General features: G+C 39.2%; 1 protein-coding gene across 1 annotated transcript in view; it reads right to left on the reverse strand.

Annotated features, from left to right (window-relative positions):
* LOC130357432 (uncharacterized) overlaps positions 1–15,540 on the reverse strand; it is a 131,463-nt gene extending 115,923 nt beyond the window's left edge. Inside the window, exons 1-2 of the mRNA XM_056560127.1 lie at positions 15,461–15,540; positions 12,059–12,145 (exon numbers count right to left, since the gene is read on the reverse strand). Of these exons, the coding sequence (XP_056416102.1) occupies positions 12,059–12,145; positions 15,461–15,535 (162 nt within the window). The 5' untranslated portion in view covers positions 15,536–15,540. The remainder of the gene's footprint in view (positions 1–12,058; positions 12,146–15,460) is intronic.
* Positions 15,541–20,342: the final 4,802 nt, after the last annotated feature.

Raw genomic sequence — 20,342 nt, forward strand, 5'->3', positions numbered from 1 at the left:
CAAATGTGTGGGAGCTGATTTTTTATTCTACTTTGGAACTTGGAGTGAATTCATTTTGGATAAAGTTGTGGAATAGCCTAGAAATTGTGTGGTGGATTTACAACAGGTAACCAATGCAATGATAAGCAATTGACTCCAATGGAAATAAACAGCATTATGAGAAATACATAGTATTCCACATATTACTGGACGGATAAAAAAAAAAAGAGAAAGGTTTTGCCAGAAGTAACGTGTCACTCTAAAAAATAACGATAAACAAGGTCATTTATAAAATACACCAATGTTAGTTTCAGTCTTTTTATATTAAGAGCCATTTCCTAAATATAATAGGTGCCATTGAGCTACAATGAATATTAAAAGGGTAAAGCCTAAGAAAGATGGGATCAGGCAATGTGAACATACAGAGCCTTAGCACAGTGTTATAGAGGTATTCCAGCATTATATATATTTTGTTTTATATTTTGCTAGACATGTTGTAAAAACTAAAACAAGTCATACCTTGGTTTCTGTTCCAAGTACTTCCGGTCTTCTGCTGCTCATTTCTTTTCTCTGCTTTTAAGACAAGATGTCTCAGCATGACCTACCCACACTCTGCTGCTCTATGCCTGAGATCCAGGCTGGAGCAGCAGAGCACCGATAACACAGATGAATGCTATGCTATGGCATAGCATTGATCAGTGTCTGCAATCAAGGTATTGCATGTTATGGTCCCCTATGGGTCTATAACATTGCAAAAAAAAGTGTTAAAAATGTTAAATGTTAAAGTTAATAAATGTGAGTTAACCCCTTTCCTTATAAAAGTTTGAATCACCCCCCTTTTCCCATTTAAAAAAAATAATATGTAAATACCAATAAACATATGTGGTATTGCCGCATGCATAAATGTCGAAACTATAAAAATATAATGTTAATTAAACTACATGGTCAATGGCGTACAAAAAGTACAAAGTACAAAATTGCGTATTTTTGGTCACTTTATATGCCTTAATTTTTTTTATAAAAAGCGATCAAAAAGTCACATCAAAACAAAAATGGTGCCAATAAAAAAAAAAAAAAAATTCTATCAATTTTGCCCTTCAAATATTGTTTTTCTGGTTTCACAGTAAATTTTGTGGTGAAATGATTAATGTCATTATAAAGTACAATTGCTGGCACAAAATATTAGTCCCATATGGGTCTGTAGGTGCAAAATTAAAAGTGTTATGATTTTTAGAAGGTGATGAGGAAAAAACAAAAATGCAAAAAACAGAAAAACCCTGTGTCCTTAAGGGGTTAATATTCAGATACAGAAAAAATACAAAATCTCTATTTCTCCATGCTTAAAACATGTCAAAGTTTTGAATGCTCTAGGTTTCTAATAACTATGATAGAGTTTGTCTCCTGGAATGAGTGAGAGCGAGGGCGTGAAGTGCTTGCAGTCTGCTTTATCTGGCAATATCTAGCAATCAGGGGGATCCCAACACTGAGACCCCGACCACTCAAAAAATTTAACGTGTCTGCATGACATGTCAATTTTTTTTCTAAATGACAGTATTGCTTTAACTAAAGCAGAAATGAGGCTGGATACATCTGTACCTCCACGTGGCTACACTACACTATATGGGATGAAATTCAAAAACTGGCTAGTTTTAACCTAAACTAGGCATTCTAATATGGCACCTTTTAGGTGGTATAGTTAAAGCAAGGAATTTTGGTGCAATTTAAGCATCGCCCCTTTTCTGAGGTCACACGTTTAAATTATCTCACCGTTCATGATGATGTAGAAAGTGAGTAGTGCAGGAACCTGGAATTTTTTAATGGAATTCTAATTATGATGGTATCCAGTTCAATCTGGCATCAAGTGGTGTTCCAGTGTATGCCATACCCTAGACAGTGGGTAGCTGTTTTCATAAGCTTATTTGTGGGTTTGTAAGCACTATCCAATATTTGTTTTTTTTTCACTGTAGAGTCCTTTACATTTCTCTAGGAAGTTTTTTTTGCATAAGCCGTCAACTGATTGATCAACATGAAGGTCTAAATCTTTCTTGTTCTTTTTGGAGTCACCTTGGAGTTCTGGGACCTGCATAAATGTACTCTGTGCACCCCATCTCTTAGTGACTATGATGCTTATAATTTTGCAGGTACACTACAGCACATCTATTGCACACATGCTGTATTTCTAATGAATGTTGCTCATACAGTTGTCTTGAAGATCACTTGCTTTTTATTTGATGGCGCCTACATTTAATTAATATATAGAAGTTTAGCATTTTGCTCAAAAATCTGCCACATTACCTGGAGCTCAGTTGTTTCTTTTTCTATGATGTAATCTGTTTTATTTGAAGACCATTTAAATAAACAATTCCAAGCATTGCATCAGTCTTTCATACATAAAATATGGAGAACCGAGGCTTGATTGCATTTCAAAAACCGCTGAGCGTTTAAAAACCAGCCTGTTATATAGTAGATCTTGTGGTTTTTTTCACTCAGAAGCCCCAGAAAAGCCTGGGTGTATAATACCGATCAAACAGCGATGGTCCCAGATTAAGGAGTGTATGATAAATGACCCTGGGGAACGTTGAAACACAATTACAATATTATACATTATACAGGGGGAAAAAAATAATCCATCACAAAATCGTAAGCGATACAACCAAGCAATCATTCCTTTAACCTTTTCATTGCTGGAGACCTTCATTGTTGGAGACCATAGCTGTGACAGGGTTAAAAAGGTCACCTTCAGTTTGCTAAACAATCAATTGCTTTATTTGAGAGCCGGTCTGGACTTGGTAAGGATTAAGTGGTCAGTGTGACCTTGACTGCCCTCTGGAGAGCAGAGTTCATCATCACTGCTTGCCTACTTGGAGCTTATGTTAATCAGATTAAGGACAGACGATCTCTATTTCTATATTCTTGTAGAAGCCCTTAACAGTCTTAAGCCAAGTGGGCACAGACTGAGGTTCTCAGCCACTAATGACCTATTAGCCTTCACACCGGAATGGTGACTAGGCTGAACGCAGATCCCCCGAATACATGATTCTTCACCTGTTCTGCCATTGACTCACATTACGTAAACTGCATCACTGACTGGTAATTATATTGGTTATGTTAAGGAATATTCACTTTAACACAGGCTGCCTTGGAGTCTATTCTGTATTTGTAAACAAAATGCAAGTTCAAACTTGTTCTAAATAAAAAGTAACAGGCAAATAAAGTAATTTTGCTAGCTTGTTTTCATTTGTATGTTATTGTGTTATCATAACATGAACTGTTTTAGTATATTTTGTATATACAAGACTAAAATTGCTTGAAGGTGGAGATCCCTTTGCCGCATCTGATATTAAGAAAATCTAATCAAACATCTCATTAAGGCAAAAGTGTGGCAAATCTAAGCAAGCAGTCTATTTTATGTCTATTGTGTTGGGTCTGTGATCCAATTAGATAATTAGACTGATAAAAAGCCTTTTTTCACTTCTTAAGTTGCCCTCACTCTATTGTCCCACACCAAAATTTTTGCCTGACATCACGTACATTGTTCATGTGACACAACAGCTGATAAGTGGCCTCAGTGGTCATGCACTATGCAGAAAAAGACTGCTGAGGACAGTGATCACAATGCAGCATTACATATACTGTACAATGTAGTCAATGTCAACAAAACATTTATAACGAATAGAAAGGATAGCTTAAGCGGGAACGCTGGTTTCACATGGCGCAGGACACAGGATGCCGACAGGTAAGTAAAAGCAAGTAGTGATTTATTCTCCCAGCATGCAACGCGTTTCACTGCCTAAGCAGCTTCATCAGGCATAAACAGAGACATATGGGTAGTGAATTTATCTGGGGGGGTGAGTGGACACGTCAGGGGGATGAGCCCCGACAGGCCAATCACCACCGGACAAATGACACAAAACAAATACACAGATTATAAAAAATATGTATAACAAATTATATTGAATAATAAACAAAAATATATAATCATTAAAAAATGGAAGAACAAAAATGTATAAATAAAAAAGGAAAGAAGAGAGCATAGAGAATGGTCTAGTTCACCGAGCGTTCTCCATGGTCTCATTCAAACCGTGCCGTATTAAAGTAGAAAGTGTAAAAGATCAATAGCATTCTCAATTTATTAAATATTAAAAACGAGTAGGTTTATTTAATGGAACCGATTCCAAAATAACTAAACATAAGGAAGATAGACAAAACATTTATGGCAGGAGACACAGAAAAAGTGGCAATACTAGAGTTCTGAAAATATAGGAATAAGCCATTTTTTTCCTTCTGTTCTGGGTCCAACCCCTAGTAAAATTTACCAGAAAAAAATCCTTTAATGTATTATCTGAAATAAAGAGGCTTTTCTGTTTTGAGGGGTTGAAAGCATGGTTGGTTAATAACCACACACCCAAGCTCATAAAATAGGAGGCATTAAAGGGGTTATCCACCATAAGGTGATTTTAGTACGTACCAGGCAGACAGTAATGGACATGCTTAGGAAAGATCTGCAGTTGTCTTGTGGCAAAATGGCTATGTTGTGAGATTACCATAACACTGTGGCTAACTTTCTGTGAACTGGTATTTCCTGTTTGAGTTTTCTTTTTTTGACTACAAATCCCACAATTCCATTTTCCTCTCTCCCACACATCAGCCACCCCACCCATTGAAACATAAATGAGCTGCATCCATCAAAAGACCTGTGGTTTTCAATCAGGGTGCCTACAGCTGTTGCAGATTGATCTCTCTCCCACCAAGCGATCCCTCAACCCATTGAAGCAGACAGGCTCCCTGTCATCAGCTGACTAGTGAGTCAGGTCTTGGCCGCATTGCAAGCTGGGAAAAATTTGAGACAACAGTCATTTTTTATGCTGTTAAAAATAAATATTGGAGTGAAAATCACAAAAGAATTGTGAGAAAACCATCACACACAGGTACAGACACTATATTATGAACTACACTAACTTTACAGCCCCTGTAGCATAGTCAAATAAAAAAAATCCTGGAATACCCCTTTAAATAAGCTGTCCACAATTGAGTGGTGTATAAGTCACCCCTTTCACAACCAATACTATTTATGCTTAGTTAACCTCCAATAATCATTGGATAAAGTGTCAGATAATCTAGAACAGAACCAGCTAAGGCTAAAATGTCACATGAAGGTCAGGCGTCAATTTGAAGAGACCTTAAATTGGTCAGGTTCCAGCTAAAAGTGACAAATGCGGGCAGAAATCAGGCAAAGGTCAGATATTTGCATTAAATGCTACAACATATGTATACTATAGATAGATATGGTTAACCTATCATAGTCTAGTCTCAAAATACAGCACCTTGGATACGTGGAGCAAGAAGAATCGCATGCATGTGTACATTTGCGTTCATGCATAAAACTAAGCATGTAAGCACAACAAGCCCCTTTGCTTGCGGTGAAGTGGACAAGCACAAAGGTTAGAAGAGAAGAAGATAAAATATATGTGACTAAGATCATGCAGCCTAGGCGAGATCCTGATAAAGTTACAACTGTTCTGCGCTTTATTGCTGCTGTGAGAACAAATATTTTTTCCCGGTTCATAGAAGCCAAAGCTTTTGATAATCCAAATGACATTCTGTTAAACATTGAAATGACCATAGAATTGGAAATATACACCCGGCTATCCCTCTGTGCTCTGGTAATTTCCCTTCCAGTATAATCTGGACGTCCTGCTGGCTTCTCCTTGTGCAGTATTGTGTTTCTTGGTCACTTTTCTGTCAAAAGAAATCCTGGATACAGCATCCTATACCTTAGTGTGGTCTATCACTTCTTTGTTACCCTCTATATAGTGTATAATGTACATGTACAGTATACGTTTAGATGCATACTGCAGTAAAAAGAAGAAATCACACTTTTATAATCAAGTCTTTCTCATCTCATCGCAGTAACTTTCCCGCTGTTCTGTGTATTGCTCTGTACGAAGCTTTTACAAATTTGGGAGCATTCTGGGATTCTTCATATCTCCCTCCCACTGCCTGCATATGGCCAAGCAAAAAACAATGAGAGGAATAGACAGCTTGTATCTGTGTGTTTGTGCTACCCCCACCCTCCCTTCTTCTCTCATCACTGAGGAGGGATCCCTGCTGAGCGCAATCAAGATACAGACTGTACCCTGCATCTATCGCACAGACATGCATATTCCAAGCTCTCTGAACAAGCAGAAAGAAGCACAATTTTACATACTAACCACGCAGAGAAGAGGCCACAGTTATAGAGAAGAAGGAATACCACGACTTCTCTTTTCAAACCTCTCTAGTCTTTTTTTTTTAACTCCTGCGAGGACTGATAGCATTATCGCCTGGGATAACATTCCCATATCCGAAGGAAAATGAACTTACTCAAGTTTATTAGGGTATACGGTGATATAGAAGAAGAAGGATACATCATTGAGAAGCAGGTTTTGGAACCCTAGACATATTCTGGGAGATGGTCAGTGACACATCTGACGCTCTCTGACAGGTTTCCTATGGTGTACTCAGGGCAGCCCCAATTCTCATAGTTGTTAATGTTTTATGTTAGTGAGACCTATGTATACAATATATAAAGACAAGAAAGGGGAGAGCACTCTGAGGGCATATATCACCTGGACTGGATGGCAGTCAAACCCCGGTACCTATGTTCATATCTCCTGCGGGGTGCACACAAACAAGTATGAAGTATCAGAAAGATGCAATAAAGAAAAACGTAGGTGCACTCACCGCTCAGCGGACACTACTGCATGCCGGGGTCCGGTAAACGGGGAGCTGGATCACAACGAAGGCGCAGTGAGTGTGGCGCTCGGAGGCTATGCCGGCAGTTTCGCACGTAAGTGCGTGCTTCTTCCGGCCTCCTTGAGGCCGGAAGAAGCACGCACTTACATGCGAAACTGCTGGCGTAGCCTCCGAGCACCACACTCCCTGTTCCCTCACTGTGATCCAGCTCCCCGTGTACCGGACCCCGGCATGCAGTAGTGTCCGCTGAGCGGTGAGTGCACCTACGTTTTTCTTTATTGCATGAGACCTATGTATACATTTTAATATGTATCATAAATTCTATAAATTATTGTAGGTTTACAACTATAAATAGAAGGGAGCAATATTCAGTGCACATTAGATCTTTAGCACCTTCTGGACTCTTTTTAAAAGACAAAATATCGACAATGTTCAATTAAAATGCGCACATTTCAGACAGTATTCTGCCCTCAATACAATACCATCATAATACTGCTTGAAACCCGTCCATCTTTATTCACCATTGTCGGAATGAGGGCTTTTATCAGAATTCAATAGTGCTGAAGATCCTACCTAAGCTTTGCTGGATATTGCACCATTCTATATAGTGTGTGCGGGGGTGCACACATTTACACGTCAGGTCTTGGCTGGGCAATCTGTACGCTTTCTAATCTTAACTAATGGATGTAACTAATTTTATTTTGCCTAGAACAAGGATTTTGTTTGCTGCCCAGAAACTGTGTCTAAATACCTTCACCAAGGCAGAGTGACTTGTTGGCGCTCTCCTCTAGCAGGTTCGCCCATAGTCAATTTCATTGGCAGATTGAAAAGAAAATTCTGTAAGCCTGATATATGTATATAAATGCTCATGGATGTAGTGACTATCTAGGCAGAAATCTGGGCTTCCTGTGTTTAAAAAAACTGCAGTAAGCCATTGGATAGAGGATATCTAGCTGATCAATAGGGGTCCAACCACTGGGACGCCCACTGATCATGAGAGGTCATCTTCTGATCATAGACAAGTTAGAAGTCTCATAAAGATTGAATGGAGCGTTGACCGAGCATTTATTTGAGAGAACATTGACCTCCATTCTTGTGGTCAATCTTGGTCAGACCCCACCGATCAGCTAGATATCCCCTATCCCGTATATAGGTGAAAACTTTTAAAGGGGTTATCCAGGAAAAAAACATATATATATATATATATATATATATATATATATATATATATATATATATATATATATCAACTGGCTCCAGAAAGTTAAACAGATTTGTAAATTACTTCTATTAAAAAAATCTTAATCCTTTCAGTACTTATGAGCTGCTGAAGTTTAGTTGTTCTTTTCTGTCTAAGTGCTCTCTGATGACACCTGTCTCGGGAACTGTCCAGAGTAGAAGCAAATCCCCATAGCAAACCTTTTCCACTCAGTGCAGTTCCCGACACAAGCAGAGATGCCAGCAGAGAGCACTGTTGTCAGGCAGAAAAGAACAACTCAACTTCAGCAGCTGATAATTATTAAAAGGATTAAGATTTTTTTATAGAAGTAATTTACAAATCTGTTTAACTTTCTGGAGCCAGTTGATATATAATTTTTTATTTTTTTTTCCTGGAATAACCCTTTAAACTTGACATAACCCTTCTAAGACCTCAAAAGCCCTTAATCGGTCTTCATACCCAATCTGACCCGTGCCATGTATAAACAACTTCACTACACTCTTATTCTTAAACTTCAGCTGTATAGCAAATGTAGGTATGCTAGGCTTTGGTTTATTGCCCCAATATAGATCTGTTAGAAATAGAAAGATGTGAGACTGTGGTATTACTATAATAAACAAAGTGAATGCATTGAATCTTGTAACTTGGCTCAGAGCTGTATGTTAGCAGTAAAATCTTGTTGTTGGTAAAGAGCTTCCTGGAATCTCACAGAGCATTTTACCTGACACTGTGAAAAAGTTGTAAAGATTCTCCTGCATCTGTACATGCTGCTAAGCGTTGTTTCCGTTTACACAACAGCAGAGATCGCTGGAAGCTTTTTGCAGTTTCTCCCATCTTTAAATTGTTTATTTTTGTATACAAAGTCTCTCCCTTTTTTATTTTTATTTTTTTACGTAATTTCTCAGAATTCAATGTCTTTCTTATAAATTTACCACTCCAAATCGCAAACCTCTCTGACCGGAATGCAATGGAATGAGCGGTGTCGCAGGTGAGGGATAGCAGCCATGAGACATGCCCTGCTCTAATACAGCGTTCCTAACTCTCAGGGTCTGTCTCCAGCAGGGACAACATTAAACATGTAGAGATCACCCCCATTATCTGTCAGATCACCTCAAATCAGCATCTCCAGAGTGTCCCAGTGGTCCGCGACGATTGTTTGTGCTGTAGCGAGGCTTTAGAGATTGTTGAGGAAATTATTTAACCCTTCCTCAGCTGGAATCATGACAGCATTTTAAATTCTGGATCTCAAACATAGGGTGTTTCTCCTGCATGCGTGTCCACTTTATAGGGGAATAGTTTAAGCCATAGAAAAAAAAAAGTTTGGCAACACAGCTAAGACAAGCACTAATGCACCTAAACACACATATTATTCAAAATACATACAATTCTGTAGTAGTAGTATATTTAGTAGTATATTTTTATCCTAAATTATTATCCTAAGAATTTTTTTTAATCAATACTTACATGTTAATAAATTGACAAGTTTTAATACTTTAACCCCTTAAGGACCAAGCCCATTTTCACCTTAAGGACCAGGCCAATTTTATTTTTGCGTTTTCGTTTTTTCATCCTCACCTTCTAAAATCCATAACTCCTTTATGTTTTCATCTACAGACCCATAGAAGGGCTTGTTTTTTGCGTGACCAATTGTGCTTTGTAATGAAACCTCTCATTTTACCATAAAATGTACGGCAAACCCCCCCAAAAAATGTAGTGAGGAAATTTAAATGAAAAACACAATTTTGCACATTTTGGAGGTTTTTTTTCACATTATACATTTTACAGGCAAAATGACATGTGTTCTTTACTCTGTGGGTCAATGTGATTAAAATGATACCCATGGCTAGATACTTTTATACTTTTGTACCGCTTAAAAAACTAAAACCTTTTGTACAAAATCAGTAATCTAAAATCGCCCTATTTTGACCACCTATAACTTTTTCATTTTTCCATATATATATAGGGCGGTATGAGGGCTCATTTTTTTACGCCATCATCTGTACTTTTTAATGATACCACGTTTGCATTTATAAAACTTTTAGATCATTTTTTATTAACTGCATTTTTGGACTTTTTTAAGTTTTTACGTTTACGCCATTCACCGTACGGGATAATTAACATTCTATTTTGATAGTACGGACATTTACACATGCGGCGATACCAAATATGTTTATTAAAAAAAATACGCTTTTTGGGGGTAAAATGGGAAAAACGGACAATTTTCATTTTTATTGGGGGAGTGGATTTTTCATTTTTTTTTTACTTTTTATTTTTAAATTTTTCAACTTTTATTTTACACTTTTTATGTCCCGATAGGGGACCATCTATAGCAATCCTTTGATTGCTAATACTGTTCAGTACTATGCATCAGTATTATCGGTCATCTTCTGCTCTGGTCTGCTCGATCGCAGACCAGAGCAGATGACCCTGGGAGACGGCCAGAGCAAGGTGAGGGGACCTCCGGTCGCCATGCTGGATGATTGGATCACCGCGGCAGCGCTGCGGGTAATCCGATCATCCATTCAAAGTACCGCACTGCCACAGATGCCGTGATCTGTATTGATCACGGCATCTGAGGGGTTAATGGCGGACATCCGCGCGATCGCGGATGTCGGCCATTACGGGCGGGTCCCCGGTTGCTACTAGCAGCCAGAACCTGCCGTGAATGACACGAGCACCGTTCCGATGCTCGCGGTCATACACAGGACGTAAATGTACGTCCTGGTGCGGGAAGTCCCGCCAAACCAGGACATACATTTACGTCTGTGGTCGTTAAGGGCTTAAGGCATGTTACAGGCAACAGAAATTCTAAATTACACATTGCTCACAAGACTTATAGAAGTCTGTGTGTTATGTCTATGACACCATTATTACTATTCTAGTACACTAGTTGATGGTCCATCTTTATGTTCCTCATGCACTGAACATATTTTTTTTATTTCCTATCAGGCAGCACAGCTTCTGCCCTACCATCTTTTCATACAAGGCACCAGAGGGTCCTGATACAAGATAAGGGTACGTTCACACGTACAGGATATGATGTGAATGATGATATTGAAGTGAATGGGTAGCAAAACCAGCTGCAAAAAATATGCAGCAAAAATATGCATCAGATCCTGTACATGTGAACGTACCCTAAGAGAGTATTATTAGTTCGTCATCCTTCTTTTACCAGGCGGAACTTAATTCAGTCATCATAACTTTGCTCACCATAATAACTTTTGTTCTCAAACCTTGTACATGTACAGACACAAGGAAAGAACAAGCTAAACCTTCCACGAGTTGAGAAAAGCATCTGCAGCCCATAAAAAAAAATATATATAATACCTTTAAAAAGAAGTTTTGAAAAGTTAAATATACAGTATGATAGATAAATATTATAAATATGCTATAAATAAATACTGTATAGATAAATGTTATAGGCTGCAGGTAGGTAGGTACCACTGATTATGTCAATGTCTTGTGTCTTTTAGTCTGTTTCCTTCAGAAGCCACCATTGGTGGGGCAATGGGAAGAAATTAGTGTTTTTTTTATATCCCCAAGAATTCTTTATATATTCTACTGAGACCCATGAGACTGGACATTTGCTTAAAGGGGGAAAAAAGAAATGTGATGTACTTCTATATCTTTATTGTAGCGTGCACGACCTACTATATCTTTGTAACTCATGCCAGTCACCTATTTTAAATTACCTATTGTGTTACTGGTTTGTAGAGTATCTGCCAGAATCTAGACAATAACCAGTGATTTTCATCAGCGTAATATTTAATGCCAACCTTAGACATGGTGATAAATTCATGACCTGCTGAACTTGTGAATAACAAAACCCATGTCATTTTAACAAATCGTAATATACCTGGATATTGTCTGTTAAGATGTTGGTTTAGTAAAAATTCAAATTGTAATTTCGGAGTCAAATGAAATGTACTTCCTTTTCACCTTCTTTTGATTCAACACAATGGGGTGATCAGAAAGTAAATGACTGAACTTGTAGGGTTTTTCTGCCTAAATGATAATGTGACTATGTATTCACATGCAATGTATAGAGGGAGCTCATTCATCAAAGTCTTATACATTGAAAATGAATAAAAATAAACGCATAGCCATGCAAATCTTTTTACCTACCTGCCTGCTGAGGTGACAGTGAGTAGGCCCAGGAATTAAACAAATAAGCTGTAATCTTCCTTTTAAAGAACAATGAGACTGGAAATCCTATGAGTGTAAGCGTCACATGTACAGTCAGAATCAGGCAGAACAATTACATAGCTACTTATCTGATGTTATGCATGCGTATGGGTCTGTGTCCAAGATGGAATATCATACTACTACCAACACTTACCATAATACATAAACAGAAAAAAGGGCCGGTGCGCACTTCGTGCAGATAAACCAGGAGCAATCGGAGTAGTATAGGAAAAAAATAAGCTACGGGCCAGCAGGGTGGACCCTTACCTTGCGATGTTATGCTGAGAGCATAACACCTAAAGAAGCATGTAATATGGTTGCAGCGTCCCGGTTCCTCTGGAGCTTCCTATTCGGAGATCCAGTAGTAGATCCGGGTGTAGATCAAGCTTGATCACGTCAGTAAATGGAACTTCTGGAGGAGCGCAAACCACTATAAATCTGGTATAAATAGCTGATTTATAGAATAAAAGGTGCAACGTAAAGAACAGAAGCGTTTCCAGCCCGTACCGGGCTCTTCTTCAGGCATATAATGTTATCTTATATACCTGAAGAAGAGCCCGGTACGGGCTGGAAACGCTTCCGTTCTTTGCATTGCACCTTTTATTCAATAAATCAGTTATTTATACCAGATTTATAGTGGTTTGCGCTCCTCCAGAAGTTCCATTTTCTGATGTGATCAAGCTTGATCTACACCCGTACCAACACTTACCAGGAGCAGCTTAGACACTCTAGAGACTGGTTTAAAGTGGCCATTTAATAGGTCATACAATATCACTATCTGAAAGAATGAAATGCATGGTTGGAAATCTGTGGATGGGCGTGGGTACTGTATCAAAATAAAGGTGGGTAATGAGATACTGTAAAATGATAAAATACATCTAAAAACTGGTCCTCCATTGTGAGCTAGTGATTATTTCTTTATATTAATGTCATAAAGCCACTTTGTGTGATTTTGTGGTAACTCGAAAAAAAAATCCACTCCCCGGCTTTTGGAACATTTAGTTTGGAATGCTGGGTGTGGGCTTCGGGGGTCACCACGCCCCCTTGTGATGTCATGCCCCGCCCGCTCAATGCAAGTCTATGGGAGGGGGTGTGATCACCGTCACTCCCCCTCGCATAAACTTTGCATTGAGGGGGCGTGGCATTTTAGTGTCTACTATTGATGTTAAAGTGCATGAAAACCCCTTAAAGGCTAGGATCTCACCCTGCAGCTGCCACTTGCATACAAAATAACACCAACATGAGGTGGCCAATGGCAACATGATTTTACAAAAATGGCAAAACAGTACAGCCAACCACTACTGCATGTGGACATCACTGCATCCTCGTGTAGTAGAACAGAGCAAGGCCTAAGCATTGTTCAGGATTAGAAAAAACTAGGAAGATGAGCTGTCATTCCAAATTAGCATTTTCTGTCTAACATTACTTGCACCATAAAAATACTGTGCCATGCTGAAAAATGTCACCTTTTCTATACTGACAAGGCTGTTAAATTAATAAATAAACAGAGTCAGACCTAACGTGTGTCCACAACATACTCACTGATGACCGACAGCAGAATGAACAGTAGCATTCGTGTAAATCTAAAGCCCATTTTATCAGAGACTTATCAAAGTCTGTAATCTCCACTGTGTTCCCCTATTGTTATCATAGCCTAAGTAAAATATTTATGCTAAATATCCGGTTCAGCCCTATAGTGTTTCTTCCTTAATGGCAATACAACTTTTCTCCCCACTTCATTAAAAAGATTTACCTGCTCAGCAGATCAATTCTTGATTTGGTCAGAACATGGAGATCAATGGGATTGCCTGAAACTCTGAACGATAAATGAGTATATCACCGCAGGAATATTATGAGAAGAGGACTGCTGCATTCAGATCAGCTCTGCTACCATGGGATTCAGCCTCCCTAGTTCCACGAATGTTTAGAGCTGTGTTCTCCAAGGACTTGAGTTGACTTATTTTAACTTTCTAAGTGCCAACAGTCTTTTAGACTGTAGCAAAATGTCACAATTTGAACCATTTGGAATACAGCACTGTAAGGGTTATTTCTTCTGTTACAACATGTATTTTATTTATTTATTTATTTTTATTTATTTATTTATTTTGGGATAGGGGGAGCTTTTTCAGCATTTACTAACTGGAAAGTCTATCATAGGCACCAACAGGAAGAAACATTCCCTAAGTATGTTCTGGTTGGAAATAGCTGGTTAAATACAAAATATGTACCCTAAAGATTGTTTGATTTTCCAATGCACAGCAATGGAAATTATATATCAACTGTTTAACAAATAACACTATAGAGAACAAAGAAGCAAGAGCAGACTAAGCTGGTAAGAGTCAATAAAAACATTTTTATTTTATTTACGTATGTCTATGTCCAAGATATCTAAAATATGTATCAGGACAAATCATCATTACAACAATTAGTTCATGAAATATACTGTAACAGAGGGTATTTCTTTAGGGTGATTTCATATCGCAGTGGAGTTTTTGAGTAAAGGCAAAGAATTGATTTTAAGAAATAGGAGACTTATAGTTTTCCTTCCTGCTGGACCAACTTCTGGCCTTGGCTTTAAAAAGGCATCAAAACTATGGAAAATACCATGTGTGAAAATAGCAGGGGAGATTTATCAAAACCTGTGCAAATAAAAGTTTCCCAATTGTCCCTAGCAACTAATCAGCTTTCTTCTTTCATTTTTTAACCCCTTAACCCCTTAAGCACGCAGCCCTTTTTCACCTTAAGGACTGAGCCCTTTTTTTGTAATTCTGACCACCGTCATTTTACGAATTAATAACGCGAAAATGCTTTTACCGAATATTCTGATTCTGAGATTGTTTTTTCGTGACATATTCTATTTTATTTTGGTGGTAAATTTTCGACATTAATTGCATCCTTTTTTGGTGAAAAATCCCCAAATTTCATGAAAATGTAGAAAATTTTGCATTTTTCTAACTTTGAAGCTCTCTACTTGTAAGGAAAATGGATATTCACAATAAATTTTATTTTTATTCACAAATACAATATGTCCACTTTATGTTGGCATCATAAAATGGACATATTTTTGCTTCAAAGTAAAGCTGCAATTTTCAAAAATGTCATGAAAATTGCTAAATCTGAAGGGACAGATGTTACAGAACTACAACTCCCAGCATGCCTGGGCAGTCGAGGCATGCTGAGAGTTGTAGTTTGGCAACATCTGGAGGGATACCGTTTGGGCACAGCCTTTGGCTGTCTGGGCATGCTGGGAGTTGCAGTTTGGCCTTCCTGGTGGTTGCCACAGTAAAGATCATTTTACTTTCACTTTCAATTCCCCCCCCCCCCCCACCATCGATTCCCTACCAGAGCAAGGATCCAGCAGGCTCCAGCGAAGATCCCAGGTCCCCAGGCATCTTCTCCTGCAGGTACAGCCTCCATCTTCTTCCCAGATCCCCTCGACATCCAGGGGAGGGCAGAACGGGGGGTTGCCATGGTAACCCCCTGTCCTGCGCTGCCATTGGTCAGAACTCCGTTCTGCTAATGGCAGGGGATAGGAGGAGATCGCAGATTTGCGATCTCACTCCAATCCTTTAGGCTGATTGGGGTTGTTGCTGACAGCTCCGATCAGCCCTATTTTCCAGGTGATCGGGTCACCAGAGACCCGATCAGCCCGGAATTGGAGAAAATCGCATGTCTGAATTCACATGCGATTTTCTCCGATCGCCGACATGGGGGGGTCTCAGGACCCCCCTGGGCGATGTGCCAGGGTGCCTGCTGAATGATTTCAGCACACATCCGGCTCCGGTCCCCAACCGGCTAGCGGTGGGGACCGGATTTCCCACAAGGGTATGGATACGCCCTCGGTCCTTAAGGACTCGGAATGCAGGGCGTATCCATACGCCTTGTGTCCTGAAGAGGTTAAGGACCAAGCCCATTTTGACCTTAAAGGGGGAGTCCAGTGGTGAAAAACATCCCCTATCCTAAGGATAGGGGATAAGTTTCAGATCGCAGGGGGTTCGACCGCTGGGAGCCCCCGCGAACTCTCTGTATGGAGCCCCGGCTTGCTGGCCAGATAGCGCGTGTTGACCACCTCCAGAAGCGGCGGCTGATATGCCCCTTCAACACAACTCTATGGCAAAGCCAGAGATTGCCGAAGGCAGCGTCTGGCTCTGCCATAGAGTTGTTTTGAGAGGCATATCAGCCGCCGCTTCGTGCGGTGGTCAACACGCCCCCTTCCCGCGGGCTGTCGAGGCCTCCTACGGGAGATCGCGGGGGGGCCCCAGCGGTCGGACCCCCCGCTATCTGAAACTTATCCCCTATCCTTATCATTTTCATCCACAGACTAGTATGGGGATTGTTTTTTGCATGACAAGTTGTCTTGCCTAATGACATAATTCATTTTACCATAAAATGTATGGCACAACCAAAAAATACTATTTGCGAAAACCACAATTTTGCTAATTTTGGAAGGTTTTATTTTCACACTGTACAATTTATGGTAAAAATGACATGTGTTCTTTATCCTGTGGGTCAATTCGATTAAAATGATACCCATGACTACCTACTTTTCTATTATTGTTGCGCTTAAAAAAAATTGCTAACTTTTAACCAAATTATTATGTTTAAAATCCTTCTATTTTGAGGACCTATAACTTTTTCATTTTTATGTATAAGTTGCAGTATGAAGGCTCATTTTCTGCACCATGATCTGTACTTTTTATTGATACCACATTTGTGTACATAAAACTTTTATACATTTTTTATTATTATTTTTTTTTACGTTCACGCCGTTCATCGTACGGAATCAATAACATTATATTTTAATAGTTCAGACATTTTACGCACGCAGCGATACCAAATATGTGTATAAATTTTTTTTTACACTTTAAAATGGGTAAAATGGGAAAAAAGGACATTTTACATTAACTTTTTTTTTTTTAAACTTTTTTTACGCTTTAAAAGGGAACTATTTCTAGCAATCTTTTGATTGCTAATACTGTTCATGGATAGCACTGTTCATGGATAGCACTGTTAATGCTATCCATAGTGCATAGCACTGATCAGTGTTATTGGTCATCTTCTGCTCTGGTCTGCTCGATCTCAGACAAGAGCAGAAGACCCCGGAAGACGGCCGGAGCCAGGTGAGGGGACCTCCGGCCACCATGCTGGATGATCGGATCCCCACCGCAGCGCTGCGGGCGATCTGATCATCCATTTAAAGTACCGCACTGCCGCAGATGCCATGATCTGAGGGGTTAATGGCGGACATCCGCGCAATTGCAGATGTCCGGCATTACCGGTGGGTCCCTGGCTGCTGATAGCAGCTGGGATCTGCTGCGCATGGCGGAGCCTAAATGTACGCTATGGTGCGTTAAGTACCACGGCACCATGACGTACATTTACGTCCATTGTCATTAAGGGGTTAAAGAGACCTCTGAAAAATGAAAGAAGTGATCTGATTGGTTGCTATGGGCAACTGGGCAATTTCTCCTCTGCACAGGAGATCCCTGGGGCTAGGGCTGCAGATGCCTTTACAATGCATACAGCATCATGAAATCAAGGGTACTATAAAAAATAAATAAATACATAATAATAATAGTAATAATAATAATAACAAAGTAACTAAGCTATCTAAATCTTTTTTTTTTTTTTAAGTAGGCAGTGCTGCACTTTACAATATATCAGTGACAGACATTTTCCATTCCACAACATAAACTATACTATAATTAAGGTCTCTTTTATATGGTCTTAATATTGGTTCATTATCATTGCAATACCTGTACTTCCCACTGTTCTACTGAACAGGGGTTAGATCACAATAGAATTATAGGGTAAGATACAGTAAGTGTGTTAAGTTGAACAACTTGACACTTAGGCTAGGTTCACACTACGGAATTTCCGCCTGCAATTTTGCTTTGAAATTGCAGGCGGAAATTCCGCTTAATAAAGTGTAGTAAATGGATTTCCGGTCACAAATTCACACTTCGGAATTTGTGAATGGAAAATCTGCTTGAAAATTTCCACCTGAAGAATGGCGTTGCTCATTCTTCAGGCGGAAATACCCGCGGAACACATTGCAGTCGGAATCTCCAGGCGGAAATTTTCTGCCCAGAGATTCCGCAGTGTGAACCTAGCTTTAGAGTTCCAGGGAGTACAGTTGTCTGAAAAAGTCCTTAGTTAGGCTGTAATAGCAAATGTGTTTACATGTTCTACCTGCCTTGCCAGTGAAAAAATCTGCTTTTCATTTTTCCTCCAGCAATAGTTTGGTGACAAGTCTATCTCACAGGGTCTACTGTGACTTCATGTGCCTTATAGTAGAATACCACCTTGCATCAAATATATAACTTGAATGGGCACTGCCTTTTAAACAAACATTGCATAAATTAATGGTACAAGTGAATGTAGTATGTGATAGCTATTATCAGATACAAATGCTGCTTTCTTCATGTATAAGGCTTCTTTCCTGCCTCCTTCCTTTCCTAAATCCATTATTCACTCTAAAAAACTGCTCAAGTCTACCTTGTCTTTACAAGACAGGCTCCATGAGGAGTCAAGTTATAGCTGCCTAATAGTCTATGGGTGGTGGGGGGGTGGCTGGAGAGAGTCAAAAGTACATTGGAAGACTGCAGAGAACACAAGCTTTTTGTGAGTATTATATCTCACCTTATTTGAGGTAGAAGGTCCTGTAGTGACCCATAAAAATTCATGACATTGGTGTGATCACACCCTCTGTACTTGTAAACTACAGTTATGCCTCTGCTTTGTATAACAGATCATTGACAAATTTTTGAAACCAGATACATCTGTGAATGATGATTGTGACTGTGAATATTCATTTACCACTAAACGTATAGTAAATGAGTTATGGCTGATAAAGTAACTAATGTGCAAGTAGAAGGACATCTAGGAAATACTGATCATAATATAATACACTGTAACTTGTTCTTCAATAAGGGAATCTCTCGAGGGGCCACAAAAACAATGAACTTTAGGAAGCAAAGTTTGATCAACTCCCAGAAGCCCATAACAATATAAAATGGGATAATGTCCTAAAAAACAAGAATACTGACACTAAATGAGAGACTTTTAAAAATATCTTACATTCTCAATAAGATGTATATTCCTTATGGGAATAAAAGGGTCAGAAATAAAAGTAAACCAATATGGATGAATAAAAACGTTAAGGGGGCAATTAATGACAAAAATAAAGTATTTAAACTACTAAAACAGGACGGCATTGAAGATGCATTAAAAAGCTATAGAGAAAAATGTAAAATATGTAAAAAAAAAAAAATGATAAAAGCCACAATAATAGAGACAGAAAGACTCATTGCTAAAGAGAGTAAAATGTAGAATGAGGGTGGGGGAGGATGTGTGTCAGTGGGTAAGTAACTGGCTCAGTGATAGTAAACAGGGTGGTTATTAATGGAACTTATTCTGATTGGGTGACTGTTACTAGTGGGGTACCACAGGGGTCTGTCTCGGGTCCTGTCCTATTTAATATATTCATTAATGACCTTGAAGAGGGGTTGAATAGTAAAGTAGCAATCTTTGCAGATGATACTAAACTTGTAAAGCAGTAAACACTATAGAGGACAGTGCACTGTTACAAATGGATCTGGATAGGTTGGAGGTTTGGGCTGGGAAGTGGCAAATGAGGTTCAACACTGATAAATGTAAGGTAATGCATATGGGGAAGAATAATCCAGGCTGAGGTTATGTATTAAATTGGAGAACATTTGGGACGACTGACGTGGAAAAGGTTAGGAGTCTTAGTCAACAGTAAATTTAGCTGTAGTGACCAGTGTCAGGTAGCTGCGGCCAAGGCAAATAAAATCATGGGGTGCATCAATATGGGCATAGATGCCCATAACAATGAAATAATTCTACCGCTGTACAAATCACTAGTCAGACCACACATAGAATACTGTGTACAGTACTGGGCACCAGTGTACAAGAAAGATATAGTGGAGCTGGAGAGGGTTCAAAGATGGGCAATCAGGGTAATACGGGAAATGGGAGGACTACAGTACGCAGAAAGATTATCAAAATTAGGTATATTTAGTTTAGAAAAAAGAAGGCTTAGGGGAGTCCAAATAACTATGCATAAATATATCAGGGGACCTTACAGATATCTTTCCTATAATCTATTTATACCCAGGACTGTCTCTATAACAAGGGGGCATCCTCTACGTCTAGAGGAAAGAACGTTTCTACACCAGCACAGATGGGGTTTCTTTACTGT

This window comes from Hyla sarda, chromosome 2 (assembly GCF_029499605.1).
Source record: "Hyla sarda isolate aHylSar1 chromosome 2, aHylSar1.hap1, whole genome shotgun sequence".
In the NCBI taxonomy this organism is placed as follows: Eukaryota; Metazoa; Chordata; class Amphibia; order Anura; family Hylidae; genus Hyla; species Hyla sarda.